This window comes from Canis lupus, chromosome 32 (genome assembly GCF_048164855.1).
Source record: "Canis lupus baileyi chromosome 32, mCanLup2.hap1, whole genome shotgun sequence".
NCBI lineage: Eukaryota > Metazoa > Chordata > Mammalia > Carnivora > Canidae > Canis > Canis lupus.
Window position 1 is genome coordinate 13348247 of NC_132869.1, and position 27143 is coordinate 13375389.

General features: G+C 35.1%; 1 protein-coding gene across 5 annotated transcripts in view; it reads right to left on the reverse strand.

Moving 5' to 3' along the window:
* The window catches only part of UBR1 (ubiquitin protein ligase E3 component n-recognin 1), a 139948-nt gene that overhangs the window by 87264 nt on the left and 25541 nt on the right, over window positions 1-27143 (reverse strand). For all 5 annotated transcript variants that reach the window (XR_012022710.1, XM_072808941.1, XM_072808940.1 and 2 more), the window contains 3 exons: window positions 14000-14110; window positions 2616-2746; window positions 69-207 (listed from right to left, as the gene is read on the reverse strand). Coding sequence is in view for 4 of the 5 variants with exons in the window: in XM_072808941.1 (XP_072665042.1) it covers window positions 69-207; window positions 2616-2746; window positions 14000-14110 (381 nt within the window). In the remaining variant the exon portion in view is untranslated. The remainder of the gene's footprint in view (window positions 1-68; window positions 208-2615; window positions 2747-13999; window positions 14111-27143) is intronic.

The following is a 27143-nucleotide window of genomic DNA, read 5'->3' on the forward strand; positions in this document are numbered from 1 at the left end:
ACACCTGACTCTCCCAGGAAGCTGATAATGGATAATGGAGCAAAAGAAATCAAATGAAGCTCACGAACCTCTTTGTCTATGGCAGTCGTATGCAACTGGGCCTCTGCGAGCTCACAATCAAGAGCTCTTTGTAGACTGTATATGACATGGTCATATGAATGGTGTTCGTCATTGAAAAGGACACAATAGTATCTTTCATTTTTCTCCCTGTTAAAAAAAAAGATATATATTCAGGTACTGAAACAAATAAAGGAAAATGTGAAAAATAGACTAAAATAATATACAATATCTGTACCAAAGCCTCACCATGTAGTTTCTTACCATATGAAAAAGTACCACTGTAATACCAGTAAAGGAAGTTATTTTAAGTGGTACAGTGCCACAGAAATTTAAAAACTCTGATAACAGTATTATCGTTTCATTTTATTACTTCCAGATGTAAATTATTACTTTCGGTTTAATGGCAATATGTTTTTAATGCTACTCTTAACTCTTGCTAATCTCCTACTGTGGCAAAGGGAGATAGCTCTGGGCTCATGATCTTCAAGGAAGCAATAATAAATGCTAACATTTTATTAATTTTATTGAGTTTACTTTTGCTTTTACCTTCTATTTACTTGAAGTGATACTGGTTTTATATAACATTTAAGTTTAACAAGAAAAGGTGTACAGATTCAAAGTGTTAGCACTACCATGTGACTGAGGGACCTTAGGTTGCTTAAACTTATAATCTTGAGTTGAGATGACAGTGCCTCTTTCATGTTTAAAAAGAGTATAGTATCTACAGTCAAGAGTGGTACGAGGAGCTCATAAAAAATGCAAATACAGGGATCCCTGAGTGGCGCAGGGGTTTGGTGCCTGCCTTTGGCCCAGGGCGCGATCCTGGAGACCCGGAATCGAATCCCACGTCAGGCTCCCGGTGCATGGAGCCTGCTTCTCCCTCTGCCTGTGTCTCTGCCTCTCTCTCTCTCTGTGACTATCATAAATAAATAAAAAAAATTTAAAAAAAAATGCGAATACAGTTGTGGGCTACACAAATGTCATATTATCAGTTTTAAACAGTTTACAATACGCCTTTATAATATACTCAATCTTTTCAGGCCTGTTAGAGCTCAGGAAACGGGCACCTGGCTAGGTCAATTGGTAGAGCATCTGGCTCTTGATCTTGGGGTCAAAAGTTCAAGTCCCACATGGAGTGTAGAACTTACTTTCAAAAAAAAAAAAAAAAAAAAATGGGATCCCTGGGTGGCGCAGCGGTTTAGCGCCTGCCTTTGGCCCAGGGCGCGATCCTGGAGACCCGGGATCGAATCCCACGTCGGGCTCCCGGTGCATGGAGCCTGCTTCTCCCTCTGCCTGTGTCTTTGCCTCTCTCTCTCTCTCTCTCTGTGACTATCATAAATAAATTAAAAAAAAAAAAAGAAAAGAAAAACTCCTCCATGGTCACAATGCCAATAAGCAGTGAGAAGGTCTCAAACTCAGCTCTATGAATCTAAAGTCTGCTGCTGCTATATACACAAACTCAAGCAACTCCCTGTGTTCAGGCAGGTCGATTGCTAGTATCATATTTACCAATACAGAGTTTCTTAAAGGATTTAACTGACATTATCACATATCTGAAATTAAAACCTTTGTGGATGTAATCTCTAATGACCTTTATTTCCCCAAGCAGTTTATGGCCCAGCAAGAGTCAAAACAATACATTTAATGTCTTTATAAATTAAAATTCTTAATTCTCTCTCCTCTTAAATTAAAACAAAAAACCCTGTAAACTCAAAGAACAATGGTATTTGAATTTGTGATGCAATTTTGTGAAATTCCTAATATTACACAGAAAAATTCCCTGAAGGCCTACACTTGATCTTCATATCAGATCTGAAATTCTCTTGCAAGTTTATAAGTTAAGAGCAGACACTGTCACTGAAAGACTTATGTCTGTCAGAAATTGCTGGATTTTAAAATTTATTTATTTATTTATTTATTTATTGATGAGAGAGACACACAAGAGGCAGAGACACAGGCAGAGGGAGAAGCAGGCTCCATGCAAGAAGCCCGATGTGGGACTTGATCCCGGGACTCCAGCATCACGCCCTGGGCCGAAGGCAGGCGCCAAACCGCTGAGCCACCCAAAGATCCCAATTGCTGGATTTTAGTTTAAAAATGTTAAATCCCTAAAACTAGTAGGGAAATAATCCTATGTATCAAAGTATGTAACAAAGGGCTATCTCCTTATTCCCATCATACCTCTCAGGAAATCTGGAGGTTGGTCCAGGACAGGATCAAACGGGGCAAATCATTTACTTCTTTATCTTCTAGGATGAGTAGGTGCTAGGTCTCTATAAATCACTTAGAACAAGACCCCAAAATGCTCTTTCTTAAAATCAGAAGCTCCTGTTTAGGGTCTTCTTTTGTCTTATCTTCTGTTTAGTGCCTAAGCAAAGCATCTCATATAAATGGACACTTTGGAAGTATTCCCAAAAGATAATTCTCTATAAAATTTTCATAATGCAGTAAATGCATAAGCAGTAAATAACTACAACAAAAACATTTTTCCAACATTTATTTTGCAATATAAATAACCTCTGCTAAAATTTCTCTCTTTTGAAAAATTTCCCCACCTTATTTGGAGTTCAGGAGGCAGTTCTTTTTCCTCCTCCCATATAGTCATTTCTACAATGTATTTTATCACTGAAGGGAATATTTTCCGGGCTTGGGCAATTACCTCTTCATTCAATGGACAACGTAAATTCTGAAAGAAAGTTTAGAAAAAAACATTAACTACCAACGTTGTAGACAAGTAAATGGTTGACAAAATGTTATTAATTTGTAATTATTTTAGTGAATTACACCATCCTTTGGGAATGAATTCAAGTTGAGCTCAAGAGGGTTGCTATTCACATCAGTTTAGCTTAATTCCTTGTGGCCAAGTTGGTGATACAGACAGAAAGAAAAGGACACAGAACCACATAGCCCCCTTTTTAATGATGAATTAAAATTATGAATATTCTTATGAATATTTTCTGCCTTTCTGAGTAGTTTAATTATGGTAATATCAAAGAACATCTAGTTATCCCTTAGAGCTTACAAAAATTTTTTCTCATTATTTGAAGTGATCCTCATAGCCATTCTGTAAGAAAGGCAGAGAATTAGTGACATTTAAAGGATAAGGAACCCATTCAAGGTAAAAGAGCCTATAAATAGCAGAGATGACTAAAACCTGAGTCTTTGGCTCCCACAAAAAACAATGTTCTCTTTATTACAAACCACTACACCTCCTTAACAAAACACTTGTTGAAATCATTCAGCTAAAAAATGTGTTCAAATGCTCTATACTAGAAGTCATGAGAGAAATACAAATCAAAACCACAATGAGATAGGTCTTCACACTTGCTACAGTTACTAGAGTAAAAAAGACAGATAGTAACAAGTGCTGGCCAAGATGTAGAGAAATTTGAACCTTTTTATGCTGGCAGAAATGTAAAACGGTGCAGCCAATTTGGAATATGGTCTGACAAATGCTCAAAATACTTAGCACAGTTATATGACCCAGCAATTCCACTCCTACATATTTATCCAAGATAAATGAAAACATATGTCTGAAACAAAAACATATACACAAATACTCATAGCAGCATTATTTATAATAGCCAAAAAGTGGAAACAACCCCAATGTCTATCAACTGAAGAAAGGATAAATAAAATGTGAATATTTATACAACAGAACATTATTTGGCCATAAAAAGTAATGAAGTACATGGTACAACATGGATGAAACTGGACATTATGCTGGTGAAAAAAATCCAATCATAAAAGACCACATACAGTGTGATCCCATTTATATGAAGTGTCAACAATAGGCATATGTACAGGGACAGAAAGTAAAAAAGCAGTTGCTTAAGGCTGGGGAGAAATTTCCATAGATATGGAGAGTCACCACTGATGCATACAGGGTTTCTTTTGGGGGTGATGAAAATGTTCTATAATGAGGTGAAGGCTGAACAACTCTGTGAATGTAACAAAAAGCACTGAATTGTACACCTTAGGTGGGAGAATTTTTTTTTAAGGTTTTATTTATTTATTTTTTCATGAGAGACACAGAGAGAGGCAGAGACATAGGCAGAGGGAGAAGCAGGGTCCCTGCAGGGAGCCGGATGCGGGACTTGATCCCAGGATCATGGGATCACAACCAGAGCCAAAGGCATATGCTCAATCACTGAGCCACCCAGGCGCCCCTGGGAGAATTTTTTTAATATGGTATGCAAGTTACATCTCAAAAGCTGTTTAAACAAAATAGTAAGCAGGTAAAAAAAAAAAAAAATCAAGTAGCTCTTTAAGATTAAAAAAAAAAATCCAGTAGAAATTCAAGAACATAATTTTTAGAAGATTTTATTTATTTGTGTGTGTGTGAGAGCGCGCTAGCATGAGTGGGAAGTAGTGGCAGAGGGAGAAGCAGAGTCCCTCCCTGAGCTGGGAGCCTGACATGGGGCTTAATCCCAGGATCCCAGAATGATAACCTGACCTGAAGGCAGACGCTTAGCCAACTGAGCCACCCAGGTGCCACCAAGAAAAGATTTTTTTTTTAAAGATTTTAATATTAAATCCTAACCTATCTACTGTAGACTGTTCTAGTGAACTATATTTTATTCCATGTTCACCAAACTCTTAACCTATGCATTTTTACTCTTTTGTACCTATTCTTTCTCACTTCCCAATGCTTCATGATTTCAATTTTTACCTTCTCTTCAATAAGTCACCTGCTCTCTGGAGATCTGCTCAGAAGCATTTACTGGAGAGAGAGATAAAGATGCCAAAGTACCAAGACCAGGAACGGTCCACTACATTACTATTTCTTATATTTTTTTAGTTCAATGTATCTTTTTGAATTCTTCAAAAAAAGTAGTTTGAGGTGAAGAGTTAAAAAATATCAACTCATTACTTCCAAAAGTAATGAGTTACTTACCTATGTATCAATCAAAGGTAAGTCCTTAAGAAGAGGTCCAGTAAGTATATAAGAAACTTTCAAGCAAAGCATCTAAAAGCTTAGAAAATAAGGTCAATGAGAGGAAATAAAAGAGCTATAATCTAAAAGAAAAAAAAAAAAACAACTTAATCATCAACCCAGAAATGTACTGCAGAACAAGACAGAAACTGCTTTTTACATATACCAGAAAAAGGCCTCTCTTCAAAAGACATTGCCTAAAGCTGGATGATTAGCTGATTAGTATCAGCCAGATCTGATTACACTTGGTAAATCCTCCTATGACTGGCACAGTGCCATACACCTGGTAGAGTATGGCTTTCACATTCATCAAAGCAAAGATGAAACAAAATGCTATGTACACAAGACTGTCTTGCATGAAATGATTAGTTATATGCTAGCCATAGGTGCCTTTCTCGCAACTCCAGATAATCAATCAGTTCCAGAATATCCAGATTTACTTTTAGGATAAGGCTGAATGACCAATCACTTTTTGAATCTAATTCTAAATCCACAGAAATCCAAGAAAAGTTTAGTTCAGAACTAAATTCAGTGTTCTGAGGCCATTAAGATTCAGGAAAATCCCAAAAGGAATGGAAATCCATGAGGGAGAGGAAAGGAAGCTGGTTTTGTAAATTCAATGAGTCAATTTAACTCTCAAGGATTTTTTAGGTATTTAAAACACAAAGACAGTTTTTCCAGAATGACTAGTTATAGAATGAAGAGGTTATAGAAACCAAGCCACAAATTACTCTCTGACTTTATGCCAAAATATTTCAGTACCCTTTCAAAAATATTAGAAGAGGAAAGTGAAATAATCCAAATTAAAAGCGTTTGTTAAAACAAAAATGGTAATAAATTTGAAAGGATTAAATTGGTATTCCAGGTAATGGACATTTGGTTATATTTAATCAAGTAACAGGCACGTGATAAATATTTGTCAAATGAAGGAATGACCATCTGATATTAGGACAGGTAAATGAGTAGACAGAAGAGGCAATCTAAAAATCGAGTGAATAGGAAGGTAAATGGAGGATAAGGCTAACAATTGATGAAATGAGTAAAAAGCATATCTTTGTACTATTTTTATCTTGTAGCTTTTCATAAATTTAAAATTATTTCTAAGTTCAAGATTTTTAAAATTGTGCTAGAACTCAGAATCTAAAGATCTGAATTTTAGGTCCAACTTTGCCACTGACTAGATATGCAAACCTGAGCAAGTCACTTTATTGAGATTTTGTTTCTACTTCTATAAAATGGAGCTATTGTATCTACCTCATGAAGTAGTAATGAGGATAAAATGATAGGATTTTCTTTTTTAAAGATTTTATTTATTTATTCATGAGAGACGCAGAGACACAGGCAGAGAGAGATGCAGGCTCCTCAGAGGGAGCCCAACGCGGGACTCGATCCCCAGACCGGGATTACACTGAGCCAACCAGGCATCCCAAAATGATAGAATTTGTGTGAAAGATCTCTGTTAATTCTAAAACATACAAATTAGTATCAGAAGAAAGGTAATGGGAAAAGTAATAGGAGCTATAATACTATTACTAATGTGACACCTAACATTTACTGGGCCCTTACAATATTCCAGGCATATTCTAGGGCTAAGCACTTTGCATGTTTTATCTCATTTAGTTCTCACAGTCCTGTGAGGCAGATAGTATTATCTCCAATTTAGAGATAAACTGAAAGGTAGAAAGGTTGAATAACCCTGTCAACATCACAGAGCTATCAGTGGGGTTATAAAGCAAACAAACTGAGGACCCCTATTCTAGAGCCCATCTATTGTACTCTAAGGCTTCTACCCAAGAGAAGACAACACATTTTACCTCTCCAAATATAATTCCATTTCTTTCCATTTTGAGTTTTGTAAAGTATACTATACACGAGTGGTCACACAGCACGAATATACAGGATACCAAGGGTTTCTTAATTACCCTTCATGACACACTGCAATGTTTTTTCTAGACTGTCATTTAGTTCATGACAAAGTTTTTGCTATTAAGAAGTTATAAATTTTTGCAGAAGCAAATTTATCAATTTTTTCCTTTTTATAGCCTCTGAATTGTAACAAAATCTTAGAAAGGCCCAATCTACTTCAAGATTATTTTTAAAAATTCACACGTATTTCCTTCTAACAAGTTTATAATTTGTTCCTTAAAAAAAAAAAAAAAAAAAAAAAAGGCTTTTAAAAATCCTCAATATAGAATGAAAAAAAAAAAAGTCCTTGATATTTCTGGAATTTATCTGGTCAAGCTTTATAGATTTTTTTCCCTCAAAAGGTTGGCCAGTTATATATGACCACAATTCTGAAATTGTATCTTTACTACCAGTTTGGATTTAGATTCTTTTATCTATTCCATTCTTTGTTGTCTATTCCTGCAGCAAGAGTCACATTATTTGGATTACCATGGCTCTCTAATATATTTTAAATTTGTTAGACCTACTTATACTCATAACTCTTGATTTCAGTTTTTCCTGACAATCCTTATAAATTATTTTTCCAGAAGAACTTCTGATTACTTTGTGAAGTTCCAAAAGAGTATTTAGCTGTTAATCTGGCTGGGGATACACTGATTTTGTGGATTAACTTTAGAAATGTCAATATTATATATATTTTTTTGCAAAATTGAATCTTCCAATCCAAGAATGATGCATGATTTTTTTTATTTATGCCTATCAGAGTACACTTTTTTTAATTTTATTTAAATTCAGTTTGCCAACACACAGTATAACATCCAGTGCTCACAGAGTATACTTTTCAAGTTTCTTATAATAGAGCTGGTAGATTTATTTTTTTTCCAAGGTATTACATCTTTTCTCATGCTATGGTGAATGAGATCTTCTTTTCCATTATATTAAAAAAAAATCTTTATACCCAACATGATGCTTGAGCTCATTACCTCAAGATCAAGAGTCATATGCTTCACTGACAGAGCCAACCAACTACCCCTCCTCCACTATATAAATTTTTTAAAGATTATTTATTTTAGAGAGAGCACACGTGCACAAGCAGGAGGAGCAGAAGGAGAGGATGAGAGAATCTGAAGCAGACTTTGCACTGAGTGCAAAGCCCAACATGGAGCTTAATCTCACAACCCTGAGCTCATGACTGGAGCGGAAACCAAGACCTGGACACTTAACCAATGCCACTCATGTGCCCCTTCCATTACATTTTCTAAAAGCTATTATTGTTTGTAAGGGCATTCAACAAATTTGGAAACTTTCTCTTTTCTCCCTTGTATGCTTAAGAACAATTTCTATGTTTTTGTTATTTATTTGGTGTTTAATACAGTGATTTTTATTTTTTTATAGAAAAACAGATCAGTGTAATAAACACAACTTTTACCTAAATTTAATAACTTATTTTTTCATACATATATTTTTTATTCAAGCATTTTAAGGTAAAAATTAGTCATATTTTACCCCTAAATACTTTAATATATATTATATCTCTAAAAAAGAATTCTTAATTATAATACCATTATTATATCTAGTAATATTAGTAATTTTTAAATATCATCTAATGTCTTGATCATATTCAGTTTTCCTAATTCTTTCTAAAATATCTATTACATTTGGTTATTACATTTGATTATTAAGTCATTTACATCTAAATGAAATCTCCCATCCCCACTTCCACCCTTTTGTTCTTCATGACAGAAACCAGGCCATATTTCCTATAAAAACTCCTACATTCTAGTATTACCTTGAAATGTCCTACATTTTATATTTATCTTCCTTGTAGTTTTCTTTATCTTGTTCATGTCTCCCCTGTTATTTCCAAAAAGTTACACCTCAAGTTTTTAAGCTCAGGCTAAACATTTTTATCAAGTATATTTCATAAGTAGGGCCAGGTGGCTCAGTGAGCTAAGTATCTGACTCATGATTTTGGCTCAGATCATAATCTCATGGGTCATGAAATGAAAGCCCGTGACAGGCTCCATGACCTGCAGGGAATCTGCTTGAGATTCTCTCCCTTTCCCTCTGTTCCTTACCTGACCTGCACATGCATAATCTCTCTCTCAACTAAATCTTAAAAAAAAAAAAGAATATTTCATAAATGAGGCTTTTATAATCTTTCAAGTTTGAGATATAATTCACATACCACACAATTCGCTCAAAATATACTATTTAATGGTTCTTAGTATTTTACAGGTATTTGTAATTATCACGTCAGTTTTAGAACAGTTTCATCACCTCAAAAAAAAAACAAAAACTCTTTAGTGATTTCTTCCTCCCTCACCCCATGTTTCCATCCCCCTAGACCTAAAGAACCACTAATCTATTCTTTTGTCCCTATAAATGTGCCTATTCTGTATTTCATTTAAATGTAATCATATAATGTGATCTTTTGTAATTGGCTTCTTTTACTTAGCATAAGGTTTTCAGGGTTCCTCCAAATTGAAGCATGTTTCATTACTTCCCTTTTATAGCCAAATAGTACATTGTATCAATTTACCCACATTTGTTTATCCATTTACCAGTTGATAGACATTGGGTTTTTTCTACCTTTTATTTTGAATACCATATTATTATATGAATATCATATATTATTCTGTAATAATGCTATTTAATTATAACAATACCATGAACATTCGTGTCTAAATATTTGCTTGAACAACTGTTTTCAATTATTTTGAGTATATACCTATAAGTAGAATTGCTGGGGCATATAACAACTCTATGCTTAATCATTTGAACTGCTAGACTATTTTCCAATGTGGCTGCACCATTTCTACCAACAGTAGAAACTTTGTCACTAATACTTGTTATTATTTGCCTTTTTGATTATAGCCATTAGTGGATATGAAAAAGAAGGTCATGATTTTGATTTGCATTCCTCTAATGAATAATGACACTGGGCATCTTTTCATGTGCTTATTGGCTATGTGTGTGTATATATACTCTTTGAAGAAATGACTATTTGCCTGTTTTAAAAATATTGTCTTTATATTATGGAGTTTTAAGAGCTCTTTATCAGTTCCCCTTATCAGATATGATTTGCAAATATATTTCTCCCATTCTATAGGCTTTTCATTTTCTTGACAGTGTCCTTTGATAAAGTGTAATCATCTTTTTTTCCTTTTATTACTCAGGCTTTTGCTGACGTATCTATCAATCCACTGCCAAATACGAGGTAATGAAGATCTATCTCTATGTTTTCCTCTAAGAATTTTACAGTTTTAGCTCTCATATTTAGGCCTTTGATCCATTTTGAGTTACTTTTCATGTATTATGTGAGCTAGGGATCCAGACTCATTTTTTTTTGCATATGGATATCCAGTTGTGCTGTTACCATTTGATAAAAACATATTTTCCTAGTGAACACCTTTCATATTCTAGTTGAAAAACAGTTGACCACAAACATGTGAGTTTATTTTGGGGCTCTCAAATCTATTCTCATAATTTCTATGTTTATCATTATGTCATACCACACTGTCTTGATTACTGTTGCTTTGTAGTAGGTTTTGAAATAGGGAAGTGTGAGTTCTCCAAATTTGTCCTTGAAAAAGGCTATTCTGGGTCCTGTATAATTCCATATAAATTTTAAAGTAAGCTTGTCAATTACTAAAACAGAGAAACAAATTCCCAGTTGGAATTCTGATAGGAATTGTGTTGAATCTGCAGATCAACTTGGGGAGTATAACCTGTGATATTGCAATTTATAGGAAGAAATATATTTGGTCTTCACCATTTCTGGTATAGAGCTCCTAAAACGCTTGGAATTTCCAAAGTGATAAGAGGAATTTTTAAAGTCTTTCTTTTATTACATTAATGAAGTGACTTTTTGCACCTAAGGAGGGGGCTGGGTGCCAGGAGAATGAAACCATACAATCAGAGGGTTGGAACTTCAACTCCTACATCCCTGATATCTAGAGAGGAAAGAGGGGCTAAAGGTTGAATCAATCACTAATGACCAACAATTTAATCAATCATGTGTTTATCTCGTAGAACACCCATAAAACCCCCAAAAAAAGACAGGATTTGGAAACTCTCCGGGTTGGTGAACACACAGAGATTTGGGGGAAGTGGCAAACTTAGAGTGCATGGAAGATCCACAGCCCATCCCCAAATATCTTGCCCTATGCATCTCTTCCATATGGCTGTTTCTAAATTATAGCCTTTTATAAAACAGGCAATCTAGTAAGAAAACTGATTTCCTTAGTTCTATTAGCTGCTCTAGCAAATTAATGGAATCAAAAGAGAGGGTTATAGGAATCTCTGATTTATAGCTAGTTGGTCAGAAGCAGAAGCAAAGAGAATAACCTAGACTTCCAACTGGCACCTGAAGTGGGAGCAGTCTTGTGGGACTGCAACCTTAACCTGTGGGACCTGATGCTACTGCCAGGCAGAGAGTAGAGTTAAATTTGTGAGACATCTGGTCAGTATCAACAGAGAACAGAGTTTAATTGTTTGGTGGTGTTGGGAAAAAAACACCCAATGGACTGCCACATTAACAATTTTAAGTCTTCTAAATACATATGATATCATTCATGTGTGGAATTTAAGAAACAAAACAAACGAGCAAAGGGGAATGAAAGAGAGAGAGAGAGGCAAACCAAGACACAGATGCTTAACTATAGAAAACAAACTGATGGTTACCAAAGGGGAGGTGAGTGGAGGAATGAATGAAATAGGTGATGGGGATTAAGGAGTGCACTTGTCATGATGAGCATAGGGTAATGTATGGAATTGCTGAATCACTATGTTATATACCTGAAACTAATACTACACTGTATGTTAACTAACTAGAATTAAAATAAAAACTTAAAAAAAGGAGAGATGTTTTTCCATTTATTGAAATCTTCCTTAATTTCTTTCAAGAGTGTTCAAAAGTTTTTTTTTTCAAAAGTTTTCAGAATATAAATTTTATACTGCTTTTGTTAATTTACTTCTAAATATTTTATTTTGATACTATACTGAATGTGGACTTTTTTTCTCAATTTCTTCTTCAGATTTTCATTATTGATATAGAAAATATAAAAACTACAAGTGATTTCTGTATAATTATCTTGTAACTTATATTCTTGCTGAACTTCTAAGTTCTAATAATTTTTTTTGCGGATTCCTTAAAATTTTCCATATACAAAGTCCTGTCATCTGCAAATACAGCTAGTTTTACTTTTTCCCTTCCAATCTGGATGCCTTTTATTTCTTTTCTTGCATTACTAATTGCCCTAGCCAGAACCTCCAATACAGGCAGATGTGACAAGAGCAGAATCTGTTTTGTTCCTGATCCCAGGAGAAAAGTGTTTTATACACATACACACACACACACACACACACACACCTGTGAGTTTTTCATAGCTGCCCTCTATCAGGATTGAGGAAGTTTCCTTTTATGATAAGTCTGTTAAATCCTTTTATGATGAAAGTGTGTTGGATTTAGTCAAATGCTTTTGCTACCTTTATTAAAATAATCATGTGGTTTTGGTTTTTATTCTGTTTATATGGTATACTACATTAACTGATTTTTTTCATTTTTCATAAAATTGTATTTATCTTTTTCCCCAATATTTCACATTTTAAAATTTTAGTTAACATATAGTATTATATTAGTTTCAGGAGTAGAATTTAGTGATTCATCACTTACATATAATACCCAGTGCTCATCACAAGTGCCCTCCTTAATACCCATCACCCATTTAGTCCCTCCTCCCTCCAGCAACCTCAGTTTGTTCTTTATAGTTAAGAGTCTCTTATGGTTTGTCTCTCTTTTTTCCCCCCTTTCCTTTACGTTCATCTGTTTGTTTCTTAAATTCCACATATGAGTGAAATCATAAAAATATGGAACACAACAATTTTTTGTGTCATCATTGTACTAATCTTCTCTATATCGTTCCAATTTTATTTTATTTTATTTTATTTTATTTTTTTTGTTCCGATTTTAGCATATGTGCTGCCTTGTGGGCTGATTTTTAGATGTTAACCTATGTACTTTATTTTACATCCTGTGACGAGGCTCATTATGCCATATCACCCACTATTTGTAATGATGCTAATACTGATGACCAGTTTTAGGAGATAACAGTATGATACCTCCATTATAAAGTTTCAGTTTTTTCTTTTATGCCTAGCAAGTAATCTATGAGATGACAATTTAGAACTATGTGAATATTGTTCTTTATCAACTCATGTCTTAATGGGTTTACCATCCATTAATGAATCTTGTCTGAATCAAATATTTCCTCAAGGTTTGCAAAATGTTATTCTAATCCTATTATCCTTCCTGTATTAGCTAGCTAGTATTCACCTAGAAAGAAAAGCTTTACCTCATAAACTGGAAATGCTTGTTTAGCATGAAATACAATTCCTATTAAAAAGGCAGAATGGGACACCTGGGTGACTCAGTTGGTTAAGCATCTGACTTCTCTGTGGGTCTATAGTTATTTCCCATTTTCCTTCCTAACAGCCTGTATCTGGGCTTACTCACTTTTCTTGATTAGGATGTATATCAGATAACCAATTTGTTGACTACTTTTTCTTTAAGAAAAGCAATTATTGAAGTTATGTGTCAATTCTACTGTTCCATTTGCTCTTTTAGGTTTACATATTCTTTACTCTTACTTATCAAATTGCGTAACAAATAGAACAAAAAAATTCACTCTTTCTTTGAATATAGAGTGGAATAAAACTCCTTACACTTAAATATTGAAACACAAAAATCAGGATTCTTAATGGAATTGAGGTTTTTTTATTTTTTTAAAGATTTATTTATTTATTATGATAGACACACACACACAGAGACAGACAGAGAGAGAGAGAGAGAGAGAGAGAGAGAGAGAGAGGCAGAGACACAGGAGGAGGGAGAAGGGGGCTCCATGCCGGGAGCCCGACGTGGGACTCGATCCTGGGACTCCAGGATCATGCCCTGGGCCAAAGGCAGACACTAAACCGCTGAGCCACCCAGGGATCCCCAATGGAATTGAGTTTAACCCATACATACAACATTTCTTTCTATCTAACTACATCAAGCAAAAAATAATTAACAATTAAAAAAAATAATGTTCTTACCTCTTTTGTAGTATCTGCTCTTCCAGGTTCATGACTTACACAAAAAGGGCCAGTTTTCCATGCCTCTGTGTCTCCACAGTCACAGAATCCCCCTCCAGTAGATGTATGCATCTGAGAGGTGAACACAGAGTTTTGTCTTGAGTTTGAAACATATTACAAAGCAAGTAAGGATGAGATGATTCAAACAATAAACGTTCCCCAATATTTAAACTTTAACTGCCATTAATGAGATAAATAAACCAAAATAAACCAAATAAACCAAAAACCATTTTAGTTAACCAAAATAAATAAAAATCTGAATACTTAATTACAACAGAAACGAGCCTTCAAAGTTGATAAAATTTTTAAACAAACATGCTTTGAGACACCTAATACTTTTTTAAAATTTTATTTATTCATGAGAGACATACATAGAGAAAGAGGCAGAGACACAGGCAGAGGGAGAAGCAGGCTCCACGCAGGGAGCCCAATGTGGGACCCGATCCTGGGACTCCAGGATCACGCCCTGGGCTGAAGGCAGTTCTAAACTGCTGGGCCACCAGGGCTGCCCCCGAAACACCTAATTTTTAAATAATAGTTTTTAAACTGCATACTAATGGAGAACAGATTGTGAAGTGCGGGGGAAAAAAAAAACCCCACTATGCAGCACCTAGAATGCTTGATTAATGAGACTTTTCTGCTTAAACACACTTCTAAAAATAATTAAAACAATACTTACATAGTTAAGAAATGTTTATTGTATTTACGTGTTTGATGTTCCACTGCAACTAAAATTATTTACAACACTTTTCCTTTCAAGAGTCCTACAAACAGGGCAGCCTGGGTGGCTCAGAGGTTTAGCACTTGCCTTCGGCCCAGGGCATGATCCTGGAGACCCGGGATTGAGTCCCCTGTCGGGCTCCCTGCATGGAGCCTGCTTCTCCCTCTGCCTGTGTCTCTGCCCACCCCCCTCATTCTCATGAATAAATAAATAAATAATCTTAAAAAAAAAACAAAGAAATTACACAGAAGAGGACTGTACTGACAAAGGAGAGCACTTGTGGACCCTGCCCATGAAATAAAAAAGAAGTAGACCATATCTATACAAAACCATTACTGAAAAAGAAAGGCAAAAGATGCAGTAAGAGCTAAAACTGTAAAAAAAAAAAAAAAAAAAAAGAGCTAAAACTGTAATATAATGCTCCAAACTTAATTACGTAGCCTCAAACAAGTACATGGGAGATATGAAAGCCTTTAATCAGATTAAAGTACCTTTAATTAAAATAAACTAAGAGCAGAAGTGGACAAAAAAGGAGTAAATGAGGCTTGACCGAACTCAGGGGAAAAGAAAACTAGAAGATCCTATCAAATGAATTCTAAATGACAAGGTGTCCAAGACAATAGATTCAAATGAAAAATTAATAAATAGCATTGAAACAAGCAGGAAAATAATCAAGAAATGAAAATGTGATAATTGAAGAAATAGAGGGTCAGAGAAAAAGGGATTGTAACAGAAATAGTCATAACTGGAGTCACCAAAGAAAATCTAAACAATAGAATAGAGCTGATATTTAAAACTGTAATCTAAGGAAACTTCCTAAAAAAAAAAAAAGAGGACCTGAATCTACACACTGAAAACACCCATGAGTAACTAAAACTCACCCTGTATGATCAACTCTGAAGTATATCCTACTACAACTGTTATACTTTAAAGATAAATGTCCTGATGCTTTCTGGCAAAAAGAATATTATCTAGTATCAGACTTCTCAGTAACAACATATAAAACAAAAGCAGAGCTACATTTTCAAGGAAAGAAAATGCAAATCAAAGACACTACCTCTAAATAAGCTATAAAACTACAATTTTGAACATGTCAGAACTTAGGGAATACTGCATACACGAGCCCTTCCTGGGGAATCTACTTGAACAGAGATCAGCAAACTTTACATTTATAGTTTTATGTATAAAGGAATAGATAGTGGGGCACCCAGGTGGCTCAGTCAGTTAAGTGTCCAACTCTTGATCTCAGCTCAGGTTTTGATCTCAGGGTCATGAGTTAAAGCCCTATGTAAGGCTCCATGCTGAGTGAGGAGCCTACTTAAAAAAAAAAAAAGGAACAGATAGTAAATATGTTAGGCTTTTCAGGTCATACAATCTTTGTTAATTATTCAAGTCTGCTGTAATGCAGAAACAGCTATAGACAATAAATAAATAAATAAATAAATAAATAAATAAATAAACAAACATGGATGGGTCTGTTCCAATAAAAGTTGATTTATGGGCACTAGTATTTTAATTTTATATAACTTCCATGAAATGGGAATTTTAATTTCACATAATTTTCATGTATCATAAATTATTATTCTTCTTTCCCTAACCATCTAGAAATGTAAAAAACATACTTAGCTTGCAGGCTATACAAAAACAAGCAGTGAATCAGATTTGACCCACAAACTAGTTCACCAACTCCTAGAGGATGAACTTCATCTGACCAAGAAGTGGCTAGGAAGACCTCAGAAAAAGGACAGATGGTGAACATTTTATGTATTTAATTGCAGAGTTAAGAGCAAATCAAAAGTAATGACGTGGATGAAGAATATAAACATATGATCTCACAATCAGAAGGGCTACAAATAAGAATTACGACAAGGGAAAGAGAAAGTCACATAAGATTATAACTATTATATAGGTAATAAAAGGAAGTCAAAGATACCATTAAAACTGACAAATTAGGGGCACCTGGATGGCTTAGTCAGTTAAGTTCTGACTTCTGCTCATACGATACAGGGGTCCTGGGATTGGCCCTGTGTCAGGCTTCCTGCTCAGCGGGGAGTCTGCTTGTCTCTCTCCCTCTCTCTTTGCTTCTCCCCTGCTCATGCTTGTGTGTGTGTGTGCGCGCGCGCACACACACACACACACATGCACGCACCCTCCTCTCTTTCTCAAATAAATACATTAAAAAAAACCTAACTAGGTAATAAAAAGCTAAGTAAAGGGATAAAAAGGAACTAAAGGCACCATAAAAATTACTAATCCAGAGGTAACCACTAGTACCAAAAGAAAAGCACCAAAAGAAATAAGAATATACAAGGCAATTTTTCTACCTTCATATATACAGCATACTGAATAACTCTGAACTCACCCATGATTACTAAAATGTAGCTGTACCAAAAGTAAAAACATAATCTTAGGATAGGGAATGGCATGGAAGCAAGGCACAAAATCTAAAAGCATTTAAAAAATCTGGTAAATTTAACATACATATTTAAAATGTCAAGACAAATGATAGCATAAATCAGGTTAAAGGCAGAAAACAGATCTTAAAAAGCAAACATACACTTATTTATGATTCAGCATCCTACTTCTAGGTTACTAAAGACAAATGAAAACATATGCCCACACAAAGACTTGTACATGAATGTTTAAAGAAGCTTTATTTGAAAGCTGGAAACAACTCAAATGTGCACCGACTGATGAAAAGATTATGTAGTACATCCATATAATGGCATATTACTAAGCAATAAAAAGGAACTAACCACTGATACATGAGAGGATCTCAAAGGCCTTATGCCAAGTGAAAAAAGTCAGATAGGAAACATTATATACTATATGATTGCATTTATATGATGTTTTGAAAAGGCAAAACTATAGGTACAGAAAACACTTCAGTGACTGCCAAGAGCTGGAGGTATGGAGGCAAGATGATTGAATGCAAAAGGGAATTTGGAGGATGAGCAAAATCTTGTATCTTGATTGTGGTGGCGGTTACTAAATTATATGTTTATGAAAAATCATTGAACTATACGCTTTAAGTGTAGATTTTATTTTATATAAATTATATCTCAATAAATCTCACTCAAGGGGATCCCTGGGTGGCGCAGCAGTTTAGCGCCTGCCTTTGGCCCAGGGTGTGATTCTGGAGACCCGGGATCGAGTCCCACGTTGGGCTCCCGGTGCATGGAACCTGCTTCTCCCTCTGCCTATGTCTCTGCCTGTCTCTCTCTCTGTGTGACTATCATAAATAAATAAAAATTAAAAATAATAAATAAATAAATCTCACTCAAAAACAAAAGTTTTTAAAAGACAAAGTTTTTGTAAAGTATGTAACAGCAGTAAGTAAAAAGAAAAATTAGTAAAGAAAAGCAATACACAGATGACATTAAACATATAATTAAAATATGAAAATATGTTAGTACTACAAACAGAAATGCAAATTAAAATAGTGGCATGCTTCAATAATCTGAAATCTAACAGATGGCAAAAAGGAATAAAAAACTTATTAAATAAAGATTGGGGACAGTTGTGGATAAAGAACATTTTCATGTTCTTTTACTGAGAATATAAGTTGACAGTAATTTAAGAAATACATTTGGCAAAAATCTAACAAAATTTTAAATGCATATAGCCTTCAATCCAGAAAATCTACCTCAAAAAATCTAGCCTCAAGCCTTCTTGAATACACACACACACACACTGGTTTATATCAAAACAAAGGTATATATGTATATTTCAGTATTTGTTGATTAGTGAAAAACTGGAAAAACATAGTTGTCTAGAAAAAGGAGAGAGTTAAATACATGATGAGATAATCCTACAAAGGAATACACGCAGCAATTAAATAAGGTAGGAGAGTTGTTATATGTATCAACATAGAATTATCCCCATGACATACTATTAGGTTGAAAACAAATTGCAAGACTGTATATACAGTAAGATCTCATTTATATACACACTCCTCTTAAATATACAAATGCGTGTGCATGTTTGTAAATACATAAAGATTTGTAAAGATGTACATACATTAAATTGTATTTAGTTTAACAAAGAAAGTACAGTGGGATAGAACGGCAACTACAATTTTTATTTATATTTTTCTGTATTGTTTGAATTTTTTAAAAATAAGTTTTGTTGTATTGCCTGGGTTAATAAAATATGCATTTTTTAATACTCTTGTGTTCAAAGACAATATAAGGACATAAATCTCATCATGTAGGATTACAGCAGGCTGATGTTAAAATAGACCCTCATGGTTATTTTTATAATTAAATGTTAGTTATCAGCTCTATCTATGATCTAGTCCTTTTGATCCTATACTTCATTTCAAGAAATGTTTGTTGAAAGCCTCTATGCCCCAAGTACTATGAAAGACATAGCAGGTATAAAGTACTTGGGCCTTGTCCTGGAGAGTGTACAGTCAGATGAGGATAAAGAACACACAGATAAATATAATTGCAATTAGTAAATGAAGGTAGAGACACACACAGGAAAGGGAGAGAAAGAAAGACGACTGGAGAGGGCTTTGTTTTCTTCCCCAGATTTATTCTAATTGATTCTGGAATAATCAATAAAAGGATACCAAGGTTAGAAGCTGGCCTGGTTTTAGTATAGTTTCCAAGATACAAGAAGACCCTCGTTAGGGTCTGTTTGATCAAAGCTACATTATTGTGATCGTGACATCCTAGAATTTAATCTACTTATCAAATCAGTGACCTTGGTCCTGTCAGCAAGGATGATGGCAATATAAACCGCCTTGTCCCTATTATCCAGGAAGATGGCAAAATAGCAATGGAAGGGTATTTCATATTCATCATTCCAGAATTAGCAATGGGAAATGTTAGATCAATCAAGAAAATGCTTTCCAATAGAGTGGGGGGAAATTTTTTTAAGTTGGGTTTAGTTCAAACGGTTTTAGTTTAAAAGGCTTCTGTTTAAATGTTTCTGCAAGTTCTGCAGGTTTCTATACCACTACTTGTACATGTGGTATAATTCTTTCCTAAAGCAATTTGGCAAAATGTACCAAGAACCACTAAGATTCATTTTTAAAAAATTAACAGACCTTGTTTTTTAAAAGTTTTAGGTTTAAAGAAAAATTAAACAGAAAATACCAAGTTTCCATATACCCCTTTCCCCATCCACTTTCCCCTATGATTGATATCTTGCATTACAATGATACATTTGTTGCAAGTGAGGAGTCAATGTTAATACATGATTTTTTGAAGCGGTATCATTAACCAAAGTCCAAGATTTACACTAGGGGTCTCTGTGTTGTACACTTTTTTGGAGTCTAACAAATTACTAATGACACGTATATACCACTACAGTACTATACAGAATCTAGTTTTACTACCCTAAATATCTCTTGTGCTCACCTAGTCATTTCTTCATCTCTCCCACCACCAGTCCCCAGACCCCGAACTTTTAGTCTCCACAGCATAGCTTTTCCCAGAATGTGATACAGCTAGACTCACACAGTATGTAGCCTTTCACAGTACCTTCTTTCAATTTGTAATATGCACTTATGAGCCATCTCTTTTAGTAGCTCATTTCTTTTTATCACTGAAAACTATTCCATTGTATCGATATACCATAGTTGGTTTATATATTCCTCTAATGATGGACATCTTGGTTGCTTCCAAGTTTTGGCAAATATGAATAAAGCTGCTATAAACATTCTTGTGCAGCTTTGTGTGAAATAAGTTTTCAGTTTATTTGTGTAAATATTAAGGAACACAACTGCTGGATCATATGGTTGCAGAATGTTTACTTCTTCAAGAAACTGCCAAAATGTCTTCCAAAGTAGCTAGACTGGGGATCCCTGGGTGGCTCAATGGTTTAGCGCCTGCCTTCAGCCCAGGGCATGATCCTGGAGTCCCGGGATCAAGTCCACATTGGACTCCTTGCATGGAGCCTGCTTCTCCCTCTGCCTGTGTCTCTGCCTGTCTCTCTCTGCGCCTCTCATGAATAAATAAATAAAATCTTCAAAAAAAAAAAAAAAAGTAGCTGCACCATTTTGCATTTCCCCCAGCAATGAATGAGCTCCTGTTGGTCCTATCTTCATTAGCATTTGGTGTTGTCAGTGTTTTGGATTTTGGCCATTCTAATAGGTGCATAGGGGTACTTCATCCTTGTTTTAATTTAATAACAGAAGAGTTGGACATTTTTCATGTACTTATTGGCCACTTACATTATCTTTTTTTTTTTCCACCTACATATCTTTTTAGTGAAGTCTGTTTCAGATATTTCACCCATTTTTTAACTGGGCTGTTAATTTTCCTACTGTTTAGTTTTAAGAGTACTTTGTACATTTGGGATACCAGTCCTTTATCACATACATGTATTACAAAGATTTTCCCCTAGTCTGTAGCTTGTCTTTTTATTTCCTGAAATGTCCATTTTTTAATCTAATAATTCCACTTCTGAGAACCTATCCTAAGGGAATAATCCTACATGTAGAAAAGTGATTTGCACATAAACATGTTTATAGCAAGATGGTCAGCTGGTTAAGCATCTGACTCTTGATTTCGGTTCAGTCATGATCTGAGGATGGTGAGTTGAAGCCCTGGGTTGGACTCCATGCTCAGTGTGAAGTCTGCTTCAGATTCTCCCCATCTCCCTCTTGCCCCTCTCCCTGCTTGCTCGTGCATGCTCTCTCTCAAAATAGATAAATCTTAAAAAAAAAAAAAAAAAAGATGTTTATAGCAACACTGCTGACCATAAAAAAAACACAACTGAATCCTAATTACATTCCCCAATAATAGGTAAATAAAGTATGGCTAAAGATTATATACAGAATGTTTTAAAAGAAACACCAAAAATTGAAAGCATTTTACATATTCTGTTTTTCCATATAAAAGTATACCATGAGAATTTTTTTCTTTCACAACTTTATAAACTTCATTTGAAAACATTTATTTCTAATTAAAGGGGATGATAGTATGAATATAGGCATACCTGAGAGGACAGGTTCAGTTTCAGACCACGAAATGTAGCAAATAGCCTAATAAAGTGAGTCTAATGACTTTTTTGGTTTTTCAGTACATAAAAAAGCTACATTTACACTACACTATAGTCTATTAAGTATCTAAATTATTAAGTGCCATTATGTCTAGAAAATGATGTATATACCTTAATTTAAAAATACTTTACTGTTAAAAATGCTAACCATGATGGTGCCTGGTTGGCTTAGTTAAGCATCTGCCTTCAGCTCTGGTCATGATCTCAGGGTCCTGGGATAGTCAGGTTCCCTGCTCAGTGGGGTGTCTGTTTCTCCTTCTGCCTGTCTCTCCCCTGCTCGTGCTCTTTTTCTCTCTCTTAAATAAATCTTAAACAAACAAAAAAGCTAACCATCATCTAAGGTTTCAGTCATAACCCTGGTGGAGGGTCTTCCCTTGATGTAGATGGCTGCTGACTGATAAGGGTGGTGGTTGCTGAAGAAGAGGTGGCTGTGGCAATTTCTTAAAATAAGACAACAATGACGTATACCACACTGACTGACTCTTTCATGAACAATTCCTCTTTTCTATGCAATGTTTTTGATAGCACACTAGAACTTCTTCCAAAATTGAAGTCAATCTTCTCAAGCCCAACCACTAATTTATCAATTATGTTTATGTAATATTCTAAATCTTTTGATATCATTTCAACAATCTTCACCAGGAGTAAATTCTGTCTCAAGAAACTTCTTTCTCTGCTCATCTATCAAAAGCAACTCCTCATCCATTACAGTTTTATCATGAGATTGCAATTCAGTCATATCTTCAGGCTCCACTTCTCATTCTAGTTCTCTTGCTATTTATTCCCAACACAACTGCAACTATTTTCCTCCACTGAAGTCTTTTAAGTCATGAACCCCTCAAAGTCATCCATGAGGGTTGGAATCAACCTCTTCCAAATTCTTATTCATGTTTTTTGCTTCTTCGCATGAATCATGAATGTTCTTAATAGCATCTAAAATCGACGAATCCTTTCCATGAACTTTTCAATTTACTTTGCCCAGACCCATCAGAGGAATCACTATCTATAGTAGCTGCGGTTTTATGACATGTATTTCTTAAATAATAAGACGTGAAAGTTGAAATGACCCCTTGATCCATGGGCTGCAGAATGGATGCTATGTGAGCATCAAAACAACATTCATCTTTTTGTACATCTCCATCAGAGCTTGTGGGTAACCAGATGCACTGTCAATGAGTAGTCATACTTGGAAAACAATCTTTTTTACTAAGCAGTAGGTCTCAACAGTGGACTTAAAATATTTAGTAAACCATGTTGTAAACAGAAATGTTGTCAACTAGGCTTTGTTGTTCCATTTATAGAGCACAGGCAAACTAGGTTTTACCTAATTCTTAAGCGCCCCGGGATTTTCAGAAACGTAAATGATGGCTTCAACTTTAAGCCATCAGTTGCAATAGCCTGTAACAAAAAAGTCAGCATATCTTTTGAATCTTTAATTTTTTTATAATAAATTTATTTTTTATTGGTGTTCAATTTGCAAACATACAGAATAACACCCAGTGCTCATCCTGTCAAGTGCCCCCCTTAGTGCCCGCCACCCAGTCACCCCCACCCCCCGCCCACCTCCCCTTCCACCACCCCTAGTTCGTTTCCCAGAGTTAGGAGTCTTCCATGTTCTGTCTTCAGTGGTAGAATTCTCTTTTGAATCTTTAAAGCCAGGCAATGACTTCTCTCTGGCTATTAAAGTCCTAGATGGAATCTTCTTCCAATACAAGGCTGTTTTGCCTACACTGAAGAACCGTTGTTGAGCCACCTTCATTAATGAACTTACCTAGATCTTCTGGATAACTTGCTGCAGTTGTCTACATTAGCACTTATTGCTTCACCTCGCACTTTATGTTATAGAGATGGCTTCTTTCTTTAAATCTCATGAACCAACTTCTGCCAGCTTCAAACATTTCTTCAGTAGTTTCCTCACTTCTCTCAGTCTTTACAGAATTATAAGAGGGTTATGGCCTTGCTCTGGATTAGATTTTGGCTTAAGAGAATGTTGTAGTTGATCTGATCTTCTATCTAGACCACTCAGACTTATCACCAATAATGGTATTTTGCTTCCTAATCGTTCATGTGTTCACTGGAGTAGCAGTTTTAATTCTCTCAAGAACTTTCCTTTGCATGTTAACTGACACAAGGGGTCTGGCTTTCAGCCCAACTCAGCTTTCACCATAATCATTTCTAGCTTTTGATTTAAAGTGAGAGATGTGTGACTCTTCCTTTCCCTTGAATACTTAAAGGCCATTGCAGAGTTATTAACTGGCATAAATACAATACATTTGAGTCTCAGGAAATAGGGAGGCCTGAGGAGAATGAGAAAGATAGAGGAACGGCCAGTCAGTGGAGCAGTCAGGACACAACCTTTATCAATTAAATTTGTCATCCTATATGGGTGCAGTTTGTGACAGCCCAGAACAATTACAATAGTAATATCAAAGATCACTGATCACCATAACAAATATAATAATGAAAAAGCCTGAACTATTGTGAGAAGTACCAAAATATGACACAGATACGGTGTTATCAACTATTGTCACCACTTTCTTTGTTAGATCCTAAGACCCTATTTAACTGACTATAGGTTTTCTTAAGGGATAAACTACAGAGAACCAAGAAATCATGAAGGCACACACAGAGCAGAACAAATAGTTCAAAATTTCAACTTTGTTATTTTCTTGCTCTCAAGTTATTTTGGGCTCTTCTGCCATTAAAGGCTTTTCTTGATCCTGTCTTCTTCACACAGAGTCCAATCTTCAGTCTGTTCCCTGTCATTACTCTTCTTCCTCTTCTCTGGAGCAACACATATCCCTTCTTATCTCTTCCAATTTTTTTAATGGCTTTTTTTTTCTTTTATGAAGTGTTTTATTATGCAAAAGAATATACAGTGTATAAGGAAGTTACAAAGTATAACAATGAAATGAATAACCATGAACCCAGCATCCAACCCAAAAGAACATTAATACTCCTGAAACTGCCTATGTGATTATCCAAAGTCCCATTCTCTTACCTGCCCTGGAAGTTACTACTCATCTGAATTATGTTTTAGTCATTCCCTTGCTTTTTTCTTTTTTTTTAGGATTTTATTAATTTATTCATGAAAGACACACACAGAGAGAGAGAGAGGCAAAGATACAGGCAGAGGGAGAAGCAGGCTCCATGCAGGAAGCCCGATGTGGGACTTGATCCCGGGTCTCCAGGATCAGGCCCTGGGCTGAAGACGGCGCTAAACCACTGAGCCACCTGGGCTGTCTATCCCTTGCTTTCTTAAAAAGTTTCACCACACATACAGGTATATTCCAGAGTGTATCAATTTATTCTTTCATCAAATGTGTTCTACTTCCCTTCACACTCACTTTTGATGTGTAGTATTTGCTAAAGCTTATAGACAATAGACATAATCTTTTATTAGTCATAAAATAGCCAAACCTTCTGATGACTCAATGGTTCTTGAATAAGCCATATAAGCTCCTTCTTCTATAAGAAGAGCTCTGCAAAACCTCAAGATGGTAAACTGAAGTATGTTCCATAAAAGATTGCTTTGTGGTGGTGATGTAAACTGGTAAACTTTAACAACTTGAAGGTAGTTTGGTGAAAAGATTCCCAAAATTTAATAAACAAGTTTTTACCAGTCTACAGAAAAACCAGAAAAGGAAAAAATGTAGAGAGTTCTTTCACAGAGCTCCATGGGTGCAGTTCAAAGGACTAGTTCTTATTCTGGGATTATTCTATTTTTCTGGAATTAAAATGTCTTTTCCTTTATAAAATGCTAGGAAATGGCAGGTGTATTTGGTTGCTGTCCATATGTTCTTTTTAACATTAAAACTGAGCTTACTTGGCCAAAGAAAAATTTGAAAACCCTGTCTTACCCAAAATTTTTGGAAATTATACTGACCCACAAAATCCCAAAGGTTGGAATGCATAAACTTAGAAGTCTTTAAATCTGAGAAACTGGAAAACTTTGGTCTTGAGCCTTTTACCATCTGTCCCCATTAGTCTCCCAGAAAATTAATAACTTCCACCTGTCTCTACTTCTGGCATTCTTTCTTTGGTTCTTCAGCATAAGAAATACTGTAAGTGAAGGTGATGAGGAAATATCAAATATGATCAAGGTTTAACTTTATAAATCTCATCAGCGATTAGCTTTACAATCCTGGGAAAACATTTTAATCATACTATATCATAGGTTCCTCAATCTGTTTTGTTTTGTTTTTTTTCTCAATCTGTTTATTCTTGTGCACAATAATACCTATAATCTACACCTATAACCCATCACCTCCCGAAATAGAAGTGGTAATATTGAGGCCAGTCTCATAACATAAACAGCGCTTTCAACTCTATGGAAGACAAAGATGTAACTTTAAGATGTTATATACATTTACACAGAATCTTAGGCATGTTTAACAGAATGTGAAAGAGAATCATCAATATCAACATCTAAGCCCAGAATATACAAAATATACAATCAATACAAACACTTGAGAAATACATTTCAGCTCCATATAACAAAGTTGTCTAAAAATGTAACAAGGAGGAAAAAGCTCTCAACCTAATTAAATAGTAATTAGGAAAATTAAGGCCACAATGTGATACTATCATATACCGACCAGACCAGCTAAGATTAAAATGACTGACAACACCAAATCTTCCAAGATTGGGCAGCAATGGGTACTATAAATTGGTATAACCACTTTTGAAAACAATGTGACATTATTTATTATGACTAAAGATTTACATAACCTAGAATTCAGCATTCTGTTCCAGATATATATCTTAGAGAAACTACTGGACAGGTGTACCAAAATACACACATAAGAATGTTCACACACACACACACACAAAAAAATGTTCACAGCACAACTATTTATAACAGCCCCAAACTAGAAACAATCTACATATACAGTAAAACGAATAAAGACAATATGGATTATTGAATACTATAAGGTCACTGGACAAACTACATAGCTTAGACATAATACTGAGTGAAAGAAGCTACTGAACAAAAAAATATACAGCATTACTCCATCTATATAAAGCACAAAAACAGATAAAACTATTCAATGTAATTTGGGTGATAAACTAAGAGGAGAAAGGTTATCATAAGAGGAGAAGGCAAAAAAAGGGGGGGGGGGAAGGACTGTGATCTAGAAGGGATAAACAGGAGGCCTCTGAGAGGTATCAAAGCCTATTCTTAACCTAAGTAGTGGCTACATAGGTGTTTGCTTAATAGTTATTCTTTAAGTTGTTCAAATGCTTTCTATAATCTTTTGTATAAAAATGATGTATCTCACAAAAAAATTACTAAGGGCTGCCTCTTGAGGTAGTAGATCTCCTAACACATGATACTTACCCAAAGCTAAAGGTTCACATATCATAGCT